At 43.8% G+C, this 18,818-nt stretch overlaps 1 protein-coding gene across 8 annotated transcripts in view; it reads left to right on the top strand.

The window, feature by feature from the left end:
- Positions 1-18,818, top strand: part of f (espin protein forked) — a 350,799-nt gene that overhangs the window by 318,961 nt on the left and 13,020 nt on the right. For 7 of the 8 annotated variants that reach the window (XM_069316353.1, XM_069316354.1, XM_069316356.1 and 4 more), the window contains 3 exons: positions 6,239-6,523; positions 9,864-9,971; positions 18,242-18,634. In XM_069316353.1, coding sequence (XP_069172454.1) covers positions 6,239-6,523; positions 9,864-9,971; positions 18,242-18,634 — 786 coding nt within the window. The remainder of the gene's footprint in view (positions 1-6,238; positions 6,524-9,863; positions 9,972-18,241; positions 18,635-18,818) is intronic. The other variant, XM_069316352.1, reaches the window with a different exon arrangement.

Here is an 18,818-nt window from a genome sequence, read left to right as displayed (position 1 = left end):
TCTCTTGTACGTACACACGTACAGCTACGTCTTCGCAGCCGAGTGGACAGCGTTCTGGAGTAGTAATTCAAAGAGCGCAGGTTAAATTCCTGACCGAGTCAGGAACACATGGGTAGGTTATCCTTCACCTGATGCCAGATCCTGGGGAACATGTGTGTGTGTGTGGGACAAATATATGCACTAGGTATGGTAGAGAACATTAGGTCAAGAGTAAAAACTTTAGACACCGGACTGTTAGAAAGATGAGGTCCCAAAAGTCAGACTCGATCCTGCAATCACCAGTAGTAAACCACACACGTTTAACGACTCGACTGTAATGGCTGCGATGCATAGGTAGCTACTTTGTTTACCCATTGTTATGAAGTTGTTTACGTCACTTAAGGAAAGTGCTTCTGGAGTTAAACTTAACAATTTACTTAACCCGTGTTTATGTAACTTGAGTTCCCAAATCTTCAATGAGAGAAAAATACAAGTTCGGTCACTCACTCAGTTTGTGTAAGAGAGAAACTAACTCCAAGAAGCAATGTCCATTCTTACGACTAATGTCCTGATTATTTATTATTAAGTTGTCGTACTATTTCCTTGTAATTCGCGCACCACATCCTGTTTCCTGTGTAATTACCTGCAGCTGTAGGCTAATGGGTACGGAATTCTGGGAAATAGTGCAGTGGTGTGGTTGTCCTCAGTTGAGCTTACAGATGGTTGAACTTCTGCTCTTGGAGCTCGCCTCTCATCCTTCCTGTGACTGGCGGGCTCTGGTCCTGTCCACACGTGTAGCTGTGTGTGAAGTCGACTCCCGACTAAGTCTTGGAGCCTTCCACTTGTGCACAATTCGGATAAGGCAGAAATCTCTTGAATGAATTTGGCTCGATTTGCCAAATTGGGGGTGAGGCACCTCATCAGGGTACTTAGTTTCTAACTATGTTTTTCCCCTGTTAGTGTTTGACTCGTGAGTCTGACCCTTTTTGCCTTGTGTGTTTCCACTGAGTATTTTATATATGGTGATCATGTCTGCCATGCTACTTCTCTTCCAATGAAGTGAGGTTCAATTTCTTGAATATTTACTTGTATGTCGTACCTTTCATCTGTCGGTGGTCTGAACTTTCTCCGAAATTGTTTTGTAATTAAGGAAATAAAGATATCATGCTGGTTCTATAAATTCCACAATTGACGTGACAAATCTAGTATACAAGGCCCTGAACAACTCCACATTCAGGTATAAAATGGCAGCTCTTATGTTAAATAACTTTGTATATCCACTTGGTGGGCTCCACGAGGCAGATTTAATGCATTATTCCCAGATGTTTTTCTCTCTACGAAGGCTTATTCACCCATTTGTTACTTTATATCAGATAGTCGGTGCTGCAGGTAGAGTTGAATGACCTCCACAGTGCAGTAATTGTGGTGGTGATGGGCCTCAATGTTGATTGCTAGAGCTGGTAATGATGTAGATGATATATTGGTGGTGGTGGTGGTCGTCGTCGTGGTTTTCACTGATGGCTCCGGACTCTGTTGCATATCTTCTGACCGTTATCTTTAAGCCTTAAACATAGGCTAACGAGTCGGGACAGGTAGCAAATATAGTGCCGCGTTAATGCAACTCTGAAACACACGACGAACTGACGCAAGTACAAAAAAAATTAATTTCTTTAAAAACCATAGCACATTTCTCTTTTATAATGTTAAATCATATAAAAAATTACTATAATTTATCAACGTAAGACATGGGAAAACAATAACAATTACATTTAAAGGCCCAAGTGCAGTTGAAATAGGATAAATATGGGAGTAAAGGTGAAGCTGACATAGGAGCCAAGTTTGTTTACAGATGCGGTGATGCGCACCTCCGCTTGCGCCGTGCGTAGCCGGCAGCTGTGTGGCCGGCACAGCTGGCTTTCTCGACCAGGCTACACATCGGCACGCTCTTCTTGCTCTCTAGTTACATTTTTGTGCGGACGGAAGAAGTCTGGTGTTCAATCAATCAGAATGATGATGGTTTTGCAGGTGGCACTCGTGTGTGTGGCCGGCAACTTGTTGCTGCGGCAATCCTCGTCCTGTTGAAGAACGTGATGGCACTCCGGCACGAAAGCTGCCACTGGCTCATGCAAGCTGCCACTGGCTCATGCAAGCTGCCACTGGCTCATGCAAGCTGCCACTGGTTCATGCAAGCTGCCACTGGTTCATGCAAGCTGCCACTGGTTCATGCAAGCTGCCACTGGTTCATGCAAGCTGCCACTGGTTCATGCAAGCTGCCACTGGTTCATGCAAGCTGCCACTGGTTCATGCAAGCTGCCACTGGTTCATGCAAGCTGCCACTGGTTCATGCAAGCTGCCACTGGCTCATGCAAGCTGCCACTGGCTCATGCAAGCTGCCACTGGCTCATGCAAGCTGCCACTGGTTCATGCAAGCTGCCACTGGCTCATGCAAGCTGCCACTGGCTCATGCAAGCTGCCACTGGCTCATGCAAGCTGCCACTGGCTCATGCAAGCTGCCACTGGCTCATGCAAGCTGCCACTGGCTCATGCAAGCTGCCACTGGCTCATGCAAGCTGCCACTGTCTCATGCAAGCTGCCACTGGCTCATGCAAGCTGCCACTGGTTCATGCAAGTTGCCACTCGCATGTCTAAACAGAGAACATGTCCACACAATAAACTTGCCCACATACTCGGGACACAGTCGAGTTCAACTTCAGGAACTTGAAGCAATATTTGCATGCGTGTTGCACAATATTCTTGGCAACATTTAACCCAGAGGGTAAACTTGGCACTTTTAATCGCTTTATTTTTGTATTTGGATATTAATAGAATGTTCTTCATCCATTTGCTTTGGGTATTTATCGCTCTAGTTGTGTAGTTACCAATAGGTTTTGGGTTTTGTTCTGGTCGGTAATTTACAGACTGACCTTTGGCAGAACTGTAGCTTGTATTGTTACCGTTGACCAGAATTACTCGCTGGTTTAATTGTTCCGATTATAGGCTGTAAGGTTGACAGTCTCTGTCTCGGCATTATGGTTTAATTAGCTTCTGGTTTTCCTTATGAATGAGTCAGGTAGCCGTCAACTCCCAAAAAAGTTCATTACCGATTTTTTTTTTTTTAGTTAAAGTAGGAATTTTTGTTGGACATATATGTTTTTATTCAGGTATATTGAAAGAGAGAAGCCTGAAAATTGTTATTGCAATGCTTAGTATTTTTTCACATAAAATAATGGTGCTCAGTGAAGAACATATCTAGCCATAACATTTGAAGGAAAAAAATACTAAATAGTTTAAGAATGAAGGGAAAATAAATTGTCCAAATATCACACTAATAGCGACTGTTTTCAAATATTTAAAAATTAAATTCTTCAGTGAGTTGCGTTTCGGTCGTATATCCGTTGTTGAAGGCCGGAAGCAATGTTAATTTCCTGAAGTGTTAGTTTTCAAGCAGATTTTAATGAAACTACTTATGACAATGGAAATGTAATTTAAAAAATAACTGTAATGGAACAAGGTAAATTATTGGGAAGTCTCTCCATGAAATTGAAACATAATGAGAGGGAAATCTTGTCCAAAAAAATGGAATATAAAAATTGAATCAATGAATTATGCAACAAAACCAGCCATCGTCTCCAAAAACGTTAAAAGGAGAAAAACCTGGAGGGAACGTCTGGGGCCAGAAGGAGAAAGTACTGCGGAAGAAAGCGCCAAAAACCTGCTAAAAACCTTGCCACAAAAGGTCGTAGTGAAGGTACCCCGCTGAGGCGAAATTAGGGAGGAAGCGGACCTACCTGGGTTTTTGCTCACGTCTCTCTACACGCGCGGCGGGAGAGGCGTGGAATTCTGGCTGGCTGGTTGGTTGGCTGGTTGGTTGGTTGGCTGGCTGGTTGGTTGGTTGGTTGGCTGGCTGGCTGGCTGGCTGGTTGGTTGGTTGGCTGGCTGGTTGGTTGGTTGGCTGGCTGGCTGGCTGGTTGGTTGGCTGGCTGGTTGGCTTGCTAGCTGGCTGGTTGATTGATTGGTTGGTTGGTTGGCTTGCTAGCTGACTGGTTAATTGGCTGGTTGGTTGGTTGGTTGGCTTGCTAGCTGGCTGATTGGCTAGCTAGTTGGTTTACTGGCTGGCTTGTTAGTTGGTTTGTTGGATGGTTAGTTCTTTGGTTTGTTAGCTGGTTGGTTGATGGATGACTCCTAGTGAATTTTCAGAGTGACAGTGCAGTCAACATGATGACATTTAAAATTACTCAGCCTAGTTACCTTCCTTTGGGAAGGAAGCCAGCAAGACTATACAGCACTTGGAAGGGATATGGAACTGGTATGAGGAAGGAGGGAAGGTGATATTCCCAACCCCTTTTAACCATTGAAGATCGGACTCTGAATTAGCTAAATCAGGGACCGATTTAAAATCAAATAAAGACGCCAAATCATACTCTGCACCGACTAGTAGATGTATATTACTGCGGGAAGTGTTAAGTTATATTCCAAATATAAATATATATATATATATAATATAATATATATATGTATATAATTTTTATGCAGTCTTTAACTTCATTCATTTCTGTGTACTGACTCTTTCGCCAGAGCGAACTGTTTCTATTAACAGCTTGCACGTTCATAGTTGCCTTGTCTTGCCAAAACTAAATGAGCATTGTGTGCCTCTTCTTCCCCCCCCCCCCCCTCCAAAAAAAGAATAATTTCTTATAAAAAAATGCAAGTATTGATATTTTTCAATTGGACAGTCTTATCATCAAACGGGTGAACACAATTAATTGGAAATGAATTATATGTACCATAAGGAAACAAACTGCATAAATGTTAATTATTAGGGATTTTAAGTTTACATAAATCACGTAAAACTCCACAGAAGGTAAACCTGAGCTCCTTACCGGACCCTCTACGCACTGCCACCCAGACCATAACGTGGACCTACGCTGGTTGAGGCCTATTGACCTATTCACAGGTTAATGAGGTCATTACAAATTGCCAACCAACCCGCTAGTACACTACGGTCCTGACCTGTGTTTAGTACTGTAGTTTACTGTGTGTATACTCCGAAACGCGGAGTATACCCATCTTGGTGTACATATCCCTGGCCTGAGGGGACGCGAGAGAGGGGGGAAGAGAGAAGTTAGACAATGAGGAGGGGCATTGGGGGCGGGGGGTTGGGCATTGAGGGAGGGGTCATGGGTGTGGGGGGCAGGAGGGGGGGAAGAGAAACTGGCTGGACACGATGCATGAACCCCCCCCCCCCGCCCTTCCGATAGGTTGTTAGGGTTGTGCCCAGATTGCTAAACAGGTCGTTAACCACACTGGACCAGGTATTCATTCATTTTGAAGCACGGTGGTAATTTATTTAGTCAAATGTAGTTTCACTTTCTCTCCTTTTGCATTGTCACTTTCTCTCTCTCTTTATAGTTTTCTTTTATTTTAAAGTATGCTGATATATGCATATTGTTTTAATATGTTGTTAATGCTTAAAGTTTCCTCGTTTTCTTTTATATATTTTATTCGCGTCAGTCTTCTAATTTTGCTTGCATTGACACCCACTGTCGTTGGCACAGCCCCCCTCAACACCCACTGTCATTGGCACAGCCCCCCCCCCTCAACACCCACTGTCATTGGCACAGCCCCCCCCCCCCTCAACACCCACTGTCATTGGCACAGCCCCCCCTCAACACCCACTGTCATTGGCACAGCCCCCCCTCAACACCCACTGTCATTGGCACAGCCCCCCCCTCAACACTTACTGTCATCAAACCTCACTACCTTCTTTCGTCAGTACCCCCCCCCCCCTCTTCCCACCTCACCTAGTCATCATGGCCTAACCTTCAGTACAAACCACTCATCACCAATAACCATCCCGTTAACACGACAAATTTGGATCAACACTCGCTGGTAGGAACAACAAACAACCCGAAATCATTAACATGTACCACCTTGGTGACTACACCCACCTTTTGTCGCTAGCATTAACAGCCACCCGCAATACTACCTATCTGCATTAGTATCAAAACAGCGACTCGCTGGCATAACCGACCAACTCAGGTTGACCAGACCACACACTAGCAGGTGAAGGGACGACGACGTTTCGGTCCGTCCTGGACCATTCTCAAGTCGATTGTGACCAACTCAGGCTTATAAGCGAGGTATACATATAATAGACTTGGCTTCCCTGTAGCCTCTGTTAGGAGAACAGACACCGCACAGACACACCTCAACCATGAAGCGCCTCTCGTCTCATGAACCTTTTTTCTTGACACAACAGTGAAGGCTGACGTCCACAGCAGCGACGACGCGGTCTCGACGGCCAGCAGCACGAGCAGTTCCTCCCACGACCACCACTATGAGGATATCGACCCTGCGCTCATGGCTAGAGCCGCCGGTGAGGAAGGCCGTACCAGGGAGTCGACTCGTCGCGGACGCTCCCAGAGGGATGCCATTCAAAGAGAATCCTTCTCTTCCTCCTCCTCCAGAGGTATTGAGGATGAGGTTAGCAGTGAGGCCGAGCGGCACAGGCAGCGTCTTCAAGGACTCGACGATCTGATTGCGGGTGAGTGTGATCTCTGAAACATTCAGATGACTCGGCTAGCAGCCTCCGTCAAAACTCACATGACGTTGAGACTAGCATATGTTAACTGCATTGCTAAAGAACAAAAATGTTATCAACATTAGTGATGGTAATTATTCGAACTCGATTGATAATGCTAACAAGATTAATGAAAGTGATCAAGTTCACATATATCCTCACATTCACTGATGAAGTATATATAGGTTTGCCGTTTTGGGTTTTCCTTGTTCCTTCAAACTGAGGTTAATATTTATTTTTCCTTAATAGTAAATTGTAGCCTACTAAAGATGGCCCAAGGATGAAGAAGAGGTACATTTAAATATATAAAATAAGGTCGAAATACCAAGTCTTAACTTTACTACAGAAAAAAAAAAATTATTTTGCCGAGACTGAAGATGGCAGAAGTCTGAGTGCTCGTCATCTCAGCCAGTCCTCTTTTTCTCAAAGAGCGTGAGAAAGGTCCCGGGTAGAGTATGTGACCTTCACACTGCTCAGGAAGGCACAAGATCCTCTGATGAGCAAGCTGCAAGCAATTTTATGCCAGCAATTCCGTGCGTGTATACGCGTGTTTGTTCGTGTATGTAATTGTACGTGTTTTTGTATGAAAGTCAAGGTGACTTTATCTAACCGGACCGTCAGGTCTCCGTCGAGCGGCTTCCCAGTCCGGCCATCGACACGGGAAGTCCATCCCCCCCCATCCTTCACACTCCCCCTCGAGCCAGCCGCTGTAACAGTGTAACCTCTGTAACAGAGGTCTTGTGTTCTGAACACCCCGTCCTGTGGTGTTGTCTGTGGGGTCAGTATTGCTGAAACGCTGATCACCATTGGTAACAGATATTGTCCATCTGACGGTAGAGCGACTGTCTCGCTTCATGCAGGTCGGCGTTCAATCCCCGAGCGTCTAAGTGGTTGGGCACCATTCCTTTCCCCCCAGTCCCATCCCAAATCCTTATCCTGACCCCTTCCAAAGTGCTACATAGTCGTAATGACTTCGCGCTTTCCCCCTGATAGCTCCCTTCCCTTCGCAGCTGACGATGGTGTGAAAAATTGGTTGATATTCTAGGTTCTCTGTTGCTGGAAAGATACTGCAAGAATCACTAACTTTGTTAATTCCCGTTGTCTGGGACAGGAAGCCTGTATTTAGGCTTACCGAGGTCCCTCCATCTCACCTCCATAGGTCTGATCTTCACCTGGATGCAACCCACAACAGTCGATTGACTCTCGGGTACTTATTTACTATAAATTGAATAGGAGCATCGGGTGAAAGGAAACTTACCCAAGCATTTGTTCCGGCCGGGAAACAAACCCGGGATTCTTGATTGTGTCCTTACCTAATACAAGCCGAGGTGAGCATATGAATTGCTTGTCAAGCCCATCAGCAAATTTTTTTTAGTGTTTGGATTTCACTAAAATAGAAACTTTACAAGCGAATATGATGAATACATGATTACCAGCCCACGTGCATCTGATGATACTCGATGGTACCAACTTGCCAGTTGTTGTTGTTGTTATAGATCCAGCTACTCGGAACCAGCTCCAAGTAGCACGGGCTATGGTGAGCCCGTAGTGTGACTTACCTGACACAGGAGCGGTGAGTGATCTCACTTCCCAGTAGCTGCTTCAGTATCCCCTATGACCACACTTGAGATTCAGTAGCATGCTTATGTGATGATTCAGAAGATATGATCAAGTTATGCATAAGCTAAAGGATATTCAAAACGTAGATTATTTTTTTTAAGACATTCTCGAAGAATTTGAGGTCGTTTTAGATTTTTTTGACTTGATTTTAAACTTGGCTAATTCCGGTATTAATCAGTTTTTACGAATTACCATTATTTCATATAAATATAAAATATTTTCGATATATAAATTTGTATTAATTTTTCCATATTCTAAGTCTTTTTCCCAAATACAGTTCCTGAATTTTCAGTAATGTCTTGCCTATCCTATCATGCATGACTATCTATCCACCTTTTGTCTTGTCTTCCCCGCTTCATGCATCTTTCCCACCCCATCGTGCATCCCACCCCATCATGCATCCCACCCCATCATGCATCCCACCCCATCATGCATCCCATCCCATCATGCATAATTTCCCATCCCAGACCCATTCATTCACTCGTCCTATCGTGCAGTACAAATATTTCATTTTAGTCATGCTTCATATTCCAGTCATGCCAGACTCTCGACTCCTGCCTCATAGTAGTCCCTCATTCACGTTTTTCTCCAGCAGTTTCATCTTGCTCTTCATATATGTATTTCAAAATCTCTCTCTCCTCTCCAGTCAAATCTAAAGTCCATAAAAATGCATGCCACCGCAGAGGGGCTATAGGACTTGGCGAGCAAGTTTCATCCCCTCCAACCATGTTTTTTCACCCCGTGTCTTGTCTGCTGAAGCCACGTCTTCCCCCAAGCAACCATGACTTCCTCCTCCAACCATAACTCGTACACCTTCCAGCTATATCAAGTCCTCAGAACCCCCAATAAACCAGCCCGTTCTCGCGAGCGTTCCCAACGTCAAGAAACTGTCGTGCTAAAGTGCCTTAACCTAATAGAGGACCCACGGACAGAAAACGGGACATTGTCAATTTCTTGAGCTGCCACCATTTGCTAGGACACCAATTTTTTGGCCTTGGGTAAAGTATACGTCAAAATGTGACTTGCTACTAGTAGGATGGGTTGTATTAACAGGTGTTGATTCTGCCAGGGCCCTTACCTCACCCAACCACATCAAACGCACTCACATTAGTCTCCCTCAAGTAGGCATTTTCCTCTTCCAGTTACGTCTAGCTCTTCCCCCAACCATTATCTTGCCCCATTTCATTCGGAGGATGGCAAGAGTCTGAGCGCTTGCCTCATCTTCCATCCACCGAGAGTGTGAGAAAACCCCGTGTGGAGTCTTGACGGCAGTTGGCTCTGGTAACTCGGGTAAATACAAGACCTGAGCTCAGTCTGGTGCGCAAGTTGCAAGGAATTACGTAGCAGCAATTGTTTATACATGTTCGTGTGTGATCGCGAATGCAAGTGCACGATTCTTGCCACTTTCCAACCCTGTATTTCCCTATTCAGATCAGCTGATGTTTTCACTTCTCTTGTTACGCATTTTAAAAAGTAAATCGATTACTTCCCATACTAATCTGTTTCTTGCTCTCGTCAACAATGTATAACATTCAAACTTCTTCAAATACATCTCTCGACTCTCAATCATGGTTGATCTTCTAATCATATCTTATCCGGACCCAAACCACATTTATCACTCAAACAAATCTTACCCCTAATCACCTTCCAAATCACACCTGACCACTGGACGTTTGGCCCACAGGAGTGCCTCCACCCGACTACGACGAGCGCCAGGAACCACTGAGCGACGCATCAGCCAGACCTGACGTCCGTAGCAGTGGCCAGCAGGCGAGCATCCCGCCCCCACCTGGTACGTCTTTCTCAGAGTACCTAGGAATACACAGGAGTACATAGGAAAACAGATAACAAAAGACTGAACACTTTAGACTGGGTAAGCTGCTGGGACTGTAGTAGCTATTGTCCCTGTGGATGACAGATAGCGTTAAGCCAAAAAAGCAGGCTCTCTACCCACTGTCCAATCTGACTTACACGGTAAACATCAAAATTTAGACCATTAATAGGTGGGAGGGTGGGATGAAGGGCAGAAGAACGGACGTAGGGACGTAGGGAGAGACAAAGGTAAGAAATAAGAGCACGTCTAGCGAGAAACAAATGAAAGGAAAAATGGGTCTGTGAAGATCGACATTGTGTAAGCGAGAGACGCAGGAGTTGATGCAGGCTCAGGAGAGAGTGAAGCAGACTCGTTAAGAGAGAAAGTGTTTGTGTCTGAGAGCAGCTCGCTTATTGTTCTTGCCTGGCCACACCCGCCCACCCACTCAGGACCTGGCTTCAGTTCCTGAAGCCTTCCTGTCTTTCAAACGACCTTCGTCTGCAGGGTATGGGGTGAAAACCGTTAATTCCATCATGGGTTTTACACTTCTCGTGTTTCCCTCTCTGTTTCTGTTTCCCGCACTTTGTTTTCTCCCATTTTTACCGGTTTCTTTAGCTTTGCTCTTCTTTCCTCTCTTGCTCTCCCTTCACCTCTCCTCGGTGTCATTGCTTTCTCTGTTGTCTGCGTCGACTGGCAGAACTCCTTTGTTTACTTTGAGACGCTGAAGGAATATTGTTTCTCACCTGACCTGAGAACCCACTCCCACCTCCAGCCTCGTCCCTCCCCGAACCTCCTTTACCTCTAGCCTCGTCCCTCCCCGAACCTCCTTTACCTCTAGCCTCGTCCCTCCCCGAACCTCCTTTACCTCTAGCCTCGTCCCTCCCCGAACCTCCTTTACCTCTAGCCTCGTCCCTCCCCGAACCTCCTTTACCTCTAGCCTCGTCCCTCCCCGAACCTCCTTTACCTCTAGCCTCGTCCCTCCCCGAACCTCCTTTACCTCTAGCCTCGTCCCTCCCCGAACCTCCTTTACCTCTAGCCTCGTCCCTCCCCGAACCTCCTTTACCTCTAGCCTCGTCCCTCCCCGAACCTCCTTTACCTCTAGCCTCGTCCCTCCCCGAACCTCCTTTACCTCTAGCCTCGTCCCTCCCCGAACCTCCTTTACCTCTAGCCTCGTCCCTCCCCGAACCTCCTTTACCTCTAGCCTCGTCCCTCCCCGCACCCCCTTTACCTCTAGCCTCGTCCCTCCCCGCACCCCCTTTGCCACTAGCCACGTCCCTCCCCGAACCCCCTTTACCTCTAGCCTCGTCCCTCCCCGAACCTCTTTACCTCTAGCCTCGTCAAAGTGGAGACGCATCAGAGATTTGTAGAATTGAATAACTTCTTGTTCATGACATCAAAGTTACGTCTGACTATTCCTAAGTTTTGGTTGGTGTGTGTGTGTGTTTTGTTTTTTTGTTTTTTTACTGCAGTTCCCACTTGTAAAACTTTGTGGTTTATGGATTACAATATCACTATGGATCATTCACATGAGTCACGAAGACAGTCTTTTAGTTTGATAAGCTATTATCAAGTATTAGGCTATTCTGTCCATTTTATGATGTCATCTTTGTAAACTTGTTTGAGCTTCCTAAAACAAGTCGCTCTGAAGATTTAAAGTTATCCTTGAAAACACTTAAGTGCGTGCTTAACGGTATTCATTTTCTCTAAATGTTGTGCAGTACTTGCTGGTGTATTTTTTATTATTTTGTATTTATATATACAAGAGTTCTTACATTCTTGTAAAGCCACTAGCACGTATAGCGTTTCGAGCAGGTCCTTAATCCCAAGTGTCCCCGGAATACGATCCGTCAAATCGTTTAGCAACTAGGTACCCATTAGTTACGGCTTGGCGCCCGGTCAATCCACCCCGGCCAGGATACGAACCCAGGCCAAAGCGCTCGCGAAGCGCTGGGGGACAAAGAGTCTTACCACTGAGCCACGAGTATCTGATTTTTAAATTTTTTTTTATTCGGCTGTTAACAGCCAATATTTTGGCTGTTAACATCTTGGTAGAAAGGTACGTTAAAATGAAAAGTATATTTATAATCCTCGTTTTCCATTTTAATCTGCAATAATATTCTTGATGTATATTCTGTTTAGCTGTTTTGGGGGGTTTTGAAAGTGAACGAATTGCTTAAGAAATGTATGTTTTGTTTTATTTTCTATTCTAGTATTGTGGCCACTTCTCTTTATTATTGATGCAGATGATACAGCCTGTATTCTGAATAAGAGAACGACTCGCTTAAGGTTACAGCTCTTGACTACACAAACATTTTCAAATCTGTTCCTGCTGATATCCAGATATTTTAGTGATGCAGGAAGTGGGAAACGATTACAAGATACGCGTTCCTCTGTAATCACTCTCCTGCTTCCCCCCCTTCCCTGAATACAGGAAAGGAACTGTGACCGATAACCACAGGCAGCGTCTTCCAGTTCTCTCACTCGTACTAGACAACCCCCCGATCTCGTAAATTCAGGGACAATCCTACTTTTTTCATTACGTTTATTAATATTTTTATTAATTAACAACACACGGTCGAGCCCTTTGACGCAACCAACTTCCAATTCATTTGTGTGGAGAATTAAAAAAATAGTCCACGGAACAATTGCTTAGAGCCGGGTCTCCCATTGTTGTCGCAGGGGACATGGCTGACCGGCGAGCCGGAAGCTGTGGCCGGGGATACGGATCTGGGCTGTAAAAATGTTGGAAATTCCATTCGATATAGCCAGCAATTGAAATAAGTTTACCGAGGTATGAATACACACAAAGGGATGAGGTAGCTCGAGCTATTCTTATCCCGTTTAGTCAGCGAGTCAAGTTCAAGTATGTTTATTGAGATAAGCAATAAATACATCTCAAAGGGATAGAGTAGCTTAGGCTATTTCTACCCCCCTAGTCAGCGATAATGTCTGTGTGTGTTTGGCTGGCTGGCTTTAGGAAAGAAAAGTCAGATATGGAAAATTACGATGAGGCACAAAATTGACGAGGTAAGAGAAAGATAACATTGCGTGTCAGGAGGTGTTTACATTACATAGAGTTTTACATACAAGAGTTTTACATTCTTGTAAAGCCACTATTACGCGTAGCGTTTCGGGCAAGGTCCTTAACCCTAATTTCCCCGGAATACGACCCCGCCGAATCGTTTAACAACCAGGTACCCATTCACTGCTGGGTGAACAGAGGCTACAGTTAAGGATTGGCGCCCGGTCAATCCTCCCCGGCCAGGATTCGAACCCAAGGCAAGGCGCTTGCAAAACGCCAGGCGAGTGTCTTACCACTGCGCCACGGAGACTGCTAGAGTTTGTAGGTGGAGACTGTAAAGTTTGTAGGTGGGTGGATCGCTTAACACCAGTTATAATAGCTTCTTTGTTACTGTTCCGCCATCTCTCGCTGGCTGAACTAACTGTTGATCTGTCACGCGTGTTCTAGTCCTTGCTAATAATGGCTGACGAGTTGCACAACTTGTCACTTGGTGCTGGTCGCTATACATATACTAACTACAATTATCTTATTCACGACAAATAGCATTAAGATGTTTCATAACAGCAGTTTCAGCAACAGCAATAGACAGCAACAGTCTATGGAACTCACTCCCTAATGAATTAAACAAATGTCTAACCTATGCTTTATTCATAAGGCATCATGCATTAACCTGCATGTTTACATTACTTTGTTTTTTTTAATCCGCTTGTACTGAACCGCATTTTGTTTTCAATTTATATTGTTTTTAAATATCAGCTTAAGTCATTTTGTGACGTTTGTTTTGTAACTGAATTTATTAAAAGCTCCGTGGAGTCATTAGGAAATTTTATGAATGTTTTTGTTCGCAAATATTTTTATATTTACAAGTAAAGCGATCAGCTGTGAGGTGTCGTGACAGGCCTTAGGCATTCCACTTGTCCTTTTTCAAGACTCAAGACTATCGATAGGTGTGTTCTCAAACTTCCCAATCCGGTCGATGCGAAGGAAAAAAATCACCTTTTGCGCTACCGTCTTGAGAATCCAGGTGTGGTTCTTAAGAATCCAGGTTTCGTTCTTCAGAATCCGGGTTTCGGGCTTCGGCAATTAACGACTGTCTGGGAAATTAAGTTTTATGAGACTGGTTTCACGCATTGTGGCGCCCACGTCGCTTCTGGCAGGGAATCCTCGAAGCATTGGACAAATAGTTTTTAAATCCACCAACTGTATTAGATCTTCTCAAAGTTAATACACGAAAAAATAATATATATGATTCCCGACTGATTGTATTAGAACCTTTCTGTATCTGAGACGAACCATTTTAAAATACTTTATCCATGTAATGTACATGGAAAATAATTACTAACAGAATCAAAACTAACCTAACTTACCCAAAGCCAAATTATACACAACTTATTTATATCGGTTGAGAAAACAAAAGAAACTTATTTTTATTGTGCAGTAAAGTTAAGAACGTGTCCTGGAAGACGGCCGCACCTTGGAAAAGCATAGCCTGAGGAAAGGTTCCTACAGGATTAACTTCGTGTCTTTCGCTTCAAGCAGGACTCGTCTTAGTAGTCTTGTTCAGTGTCACTCAAGGCTCACGTCGGCAGTCTTTTGGGCTCGACTCTGACAACCCAGCCTCGGGGTATGCTGTCTAAGCTACGGCCCTCCCTCATAGGCACATTTGTATAAACTGTGTATTCAAAGTCAACTTTTTTTTTAATATAAAATATTCCTTTTAAATATAAAATATTTCGTGTACAGTTACGCCAAGGTAAAGCTAGTGATGCAGGAAGCTGTTCAGCTGTAAATATTTTGTAAAACTGTCCACTAATATGCAATTAGACCAAATATATCTATAACAGCTGTCCAGAAATACTGCAGAGTGCTGTTGCGTGCCCTAAGGACACAGCACCGCTCCTGTGCCAGGTATAAGTTACGGGTTCACCATAGCCCGTGCTACTTGGAACTTGTTCCGAGTAGCTGAATCTATAACAACAACAGTTGTGTGTCAGTCGTACATGTGTATGTTGTGGTGTAGCTGGGATCATTAATCCTTTTGCTCGGACCGATCTTCTCCCCGACCTCTGGAGCAGCAGAAACTCGCTAACGGGATCACTCTTAAGACAGTTAACACCTCACCCACAGACATGAAAATGGAGTTATGGGTTTGCTGTTATATTTTATGAGTAGCGGATGTAGTCAGGTAGAGCTGGCAACTGCTACGGGTTAACATGACAAAATGAAGCTTAGATAACTGTAGAGTTCTAAAGAGGGCAATAGTCTCTGATGGGGGGGAAACAAAGGAGTCGTAATCAGAGAGGAGTGGTCAGGCTAGGAGGAGGTAGAAATGGATCTCTCATAGGTCTATGTCCTAGGTCTGTTGCCGTCTCAAATTTATATGAACGATCTACCCGAGGGAGCGAGTTTCAATATTTGCAAATGAAATGCAGATTATGCAAAGCTAATGAGGAAAGTCTTCAGAAAGATTTCTATAACCTCCAGATGTGGGCAGGCAAAATGGTTGTTATTTAAACCCCAACAGATGTAAAGTAAGGAAGGTGGGGATATAACCCCAGGAGAAGCGAGAGAAACATTTGATGAAAGCTGGAAACTGTCGAATCACAAAGTATTAAATAATACTCGACGTTCCCTGTAGCAACAAGAATGCATTGAAGGCCTAATGAAAGCCACATCCATCCACGTTTCAAAAACAGATAAAGCTCAGATCTTTAAGGTCTAGATCAGTCTCACATTTCATGTCTCTCCTGATTTTTAGTCAAAGTTGATTTGTTTTTGTATTGAGGCAGTAATTTATCCCCTGATTCCATATATGACTCACCATCCTGGGAGATGGGGATATTAGATGAACTTACAGCTAGTTTTTGATCTACACTGTAATCCTTCATATAGAATAGGGTAGCAGCACATTGCTGTGTATACTTAAGCTTGTTAATAAAAAAAATAATTACAAAAGCGTTCCAGGTTTAAAAAAAGCTCTAGGAACTATAGCGTAGTTACTAATAGCTAGTAACTGTTAGATAGTTACATACAGGCGAGTCGACATGCACGACATATGGTGGTGGTTGTCTTACTGTTGTTGTGGGAAAGACCCTGAGGCTCTCACCTCGGCAGCACGTTAGCCCAAGTTTGGTTCTCATTTGTTCAGTAGTTTTGTGTATGTCTACTTTAGTATGACACTCTGGCTTCTGTATTTGTTTACCTCTTTGTTACACCCGGCTAGATGGGTATAGGAACAGACGCCTTCTGACTCCTCTTAGCAGGCATAGACCTTCCCATTTCCATAGCTCATAGTAAGCCTCACTCACTAGTTCAAGGACGTTTATTGAGATTATTGAGACAATAAAATACATCTCAAAGGAATAAAGTAGCTTAGGCTATTTCAACCCCCTCCCCTCCCCCTCTCCCTCTCACTAGTTTCCCTGGAACACGTCCAGTCAATCACTTTTTTTTTTTTTTTGAGATATATACAAGAGTTGTTACATTCTTGTACAGCCACTAGTACGCGTAGCGTTTCGGGCAAGTCCTTAATCCTATGGTCCCTGGAATACGATCCCCTGCCGCGAAGAATCGTTTTTTCACCCAAGTACACATTTTACTGTTGCGTTAAACAGAGGCTACAGTTAAGGAATTGCGCCCAGTAAATCCTCCCCGGCCAGGATACGAACCCATGACATAGCGCTCGCGGAACGCCAGGCGAGTGTCTTACCACTACACCACGGAGACTGCTAGACTTGACCGGAGACACCCGGTCAATCCTCCCAGAGCCTAGTTGAAAGCAGTCATGTCCGTTTTAAGACGAGGTCTCAATAATGGTGTACAGTAGTCCAGTTGGGGAAGGCGGAGTAGAGGGCACCAGAGATTTATACAGCTGAATAACCTCTCTTTTTTTTCTTCAATTCAAATGTTCGTTTGATTATTATTTAAGGTTTTATTGGCTTTTACTGCAACTTCTACTTATAACTCTAAGCCCCTTTTCTTTATCATTCTTCTGCATGGTAGTGTATTGTCATGGCTCTATATCTCTCTTGTATGGTCTTGTACATTTCAATATTAAAAAAAAGATCTTCTCAGTCTTCCTACCATTAGTGGTTCGTGTAAATCACTGTACAAGGCCTTAATGTCGTTTTTGCTTCCTACTTTAGATCTTTGTTTCACCTTCAAATTTGATGATTGCAGTATTAATGTAAATTTGAGGTTCTCTTTGAAGGAATATTAATAGAGATATTGTGCCTTCTAGAGTTCCCCAGAGGCACAATGGTAACAAAGGCTGCAAAGGGCACTTCATATTTGGATCGTTATGTATAGTGGCTACTTTTCTACTCACAATTGAGGATTCCAAGTGCGGTGTCTGGGTGGAAGCGAAATGGTTCGGCACGTTTCCTTTCACATGATGTCTCTGTTCACCTAGCAGTAAATGAATGAGTTAAATTAATTGAAATGAAAATGTTTGTTTAGTTAGGTAACTAGGTAAAGGTTAGGTAAGTGATGTGGAGTTGAATCCAGGGGGTAACCCTTCTCTTGATTTGCCACCATGTACAAAATACAAAGTGCTAACCTAACAGAAATGTACAAACCAAAGCAACCCCACCAAACCTAAGCTACCAATGCACAGAAAAAGTGGGTATTTGTGAGCCAGTAAATTTCATAGTAGTATTTGTAATATGCACTTTGTAATATGTATGTTGGGGACCATAATGTATAAAATGAGATGCACTTGTTCAGAGGACAAGTTGCCTGGTGAGGGTCAGTAATTCAACTTTGAGGGGGACATTAATACAAACTTGAATTATATATGTATACACAGGTTTTCTGTCTCTAAGAAAAGTAATTATGAGGAACTAGAACTTGGAAGTTATTGGATTTTTAATTATTTATTTAGTTACCTAAGAGTTTCAACTCATAGCCCCTTTATTTGCCAGAGGGGCTAAGGGTCATTGGTAATATTGAGGCAAATTTGTACTGGCTGGCCATTGTCCCTGTGCTTGAGCTTGTTCGCTATAGCTTGCAGGACCAAGAACTTGCCTTTCAAGTTTGGTGGTCACTTGCTCAGGATGAATTCTGCTGCATTATTCAGAATGTTTTCCCATACTATTTTTGGCATAAATGTATATAATTACAGCTGTTATTATGCCATTAGGAGTGTAATAAACATATTCAAATCTTTTATGTATTGTATATTAAAGTTTGAGTACCGCATGGTAACGTCTCTCAATATTTCATTCAGAATTTGGTGATGGCAGCGGCAGAAATGTTAACGGGGAAATCTCGGGGAGGCGCCAGTTACACTCGACACTCTCCGTGCCCACTACACCCTCCAGCAGTGTCCATCACCACCACCAGGGACGTGCCCCTCTCACTCGAACCAATTCAGAGCCACCTCCCCCACCCCCAATGCCTTCGGCTACTCCCTCCCCCAGGACCTCGCCCTCATCCTCTCACAGGACTACTCAAGAGGTGGATGACACCTCTCCAGCCTCCTCCAAACCTTCATCACCCAGATCTACCCACAACCCACTAGAGGAAAGAGAAGATGAAGGTCCCAGCGAAGAAGCCGTAGTTCGGCCATCAGAGTTTATCAGAAGAAATTCTCATAGGAGTGAAAATGGATCCCTTAAAGGTAGTTACATTTTTATTTATCAGTAGTTTAGAGAGGCAGTTTGGTCATCATACAGTATTCTCTTTCTATTTAAATTTATTTCACATTTTGTATGTGGAGGACTGGACATTTTATGATGCATTGTTTATTACTTTCTCATGGTGCTTGATTAGTTCAGTTCAGAAGCATTAATTTGAAACACTAG

The sequence above is a fragment of the Procambarus clarkii genome, chromosome 83 (genome assembly GCF_040958095.1).
Source record: "Procambarus clarkii isolate CNS0578487 chromosome 83, FALCON_Pclarkii_2.0, whole genome shotgun sequence".
Classification (NCBI taxonomy): domain Eukaryota; kingdom Metazoa; phylum Arthropoda; class Malacostraca; order Decapoda; family Cambaridae; genus Procambarus; species Procambarus clarkii.
The sequence above is the reverse complement of the archived record's forward strand: the minus strand, read 5'-3'. Positions and strand labels throughout refer to the sequence as shown.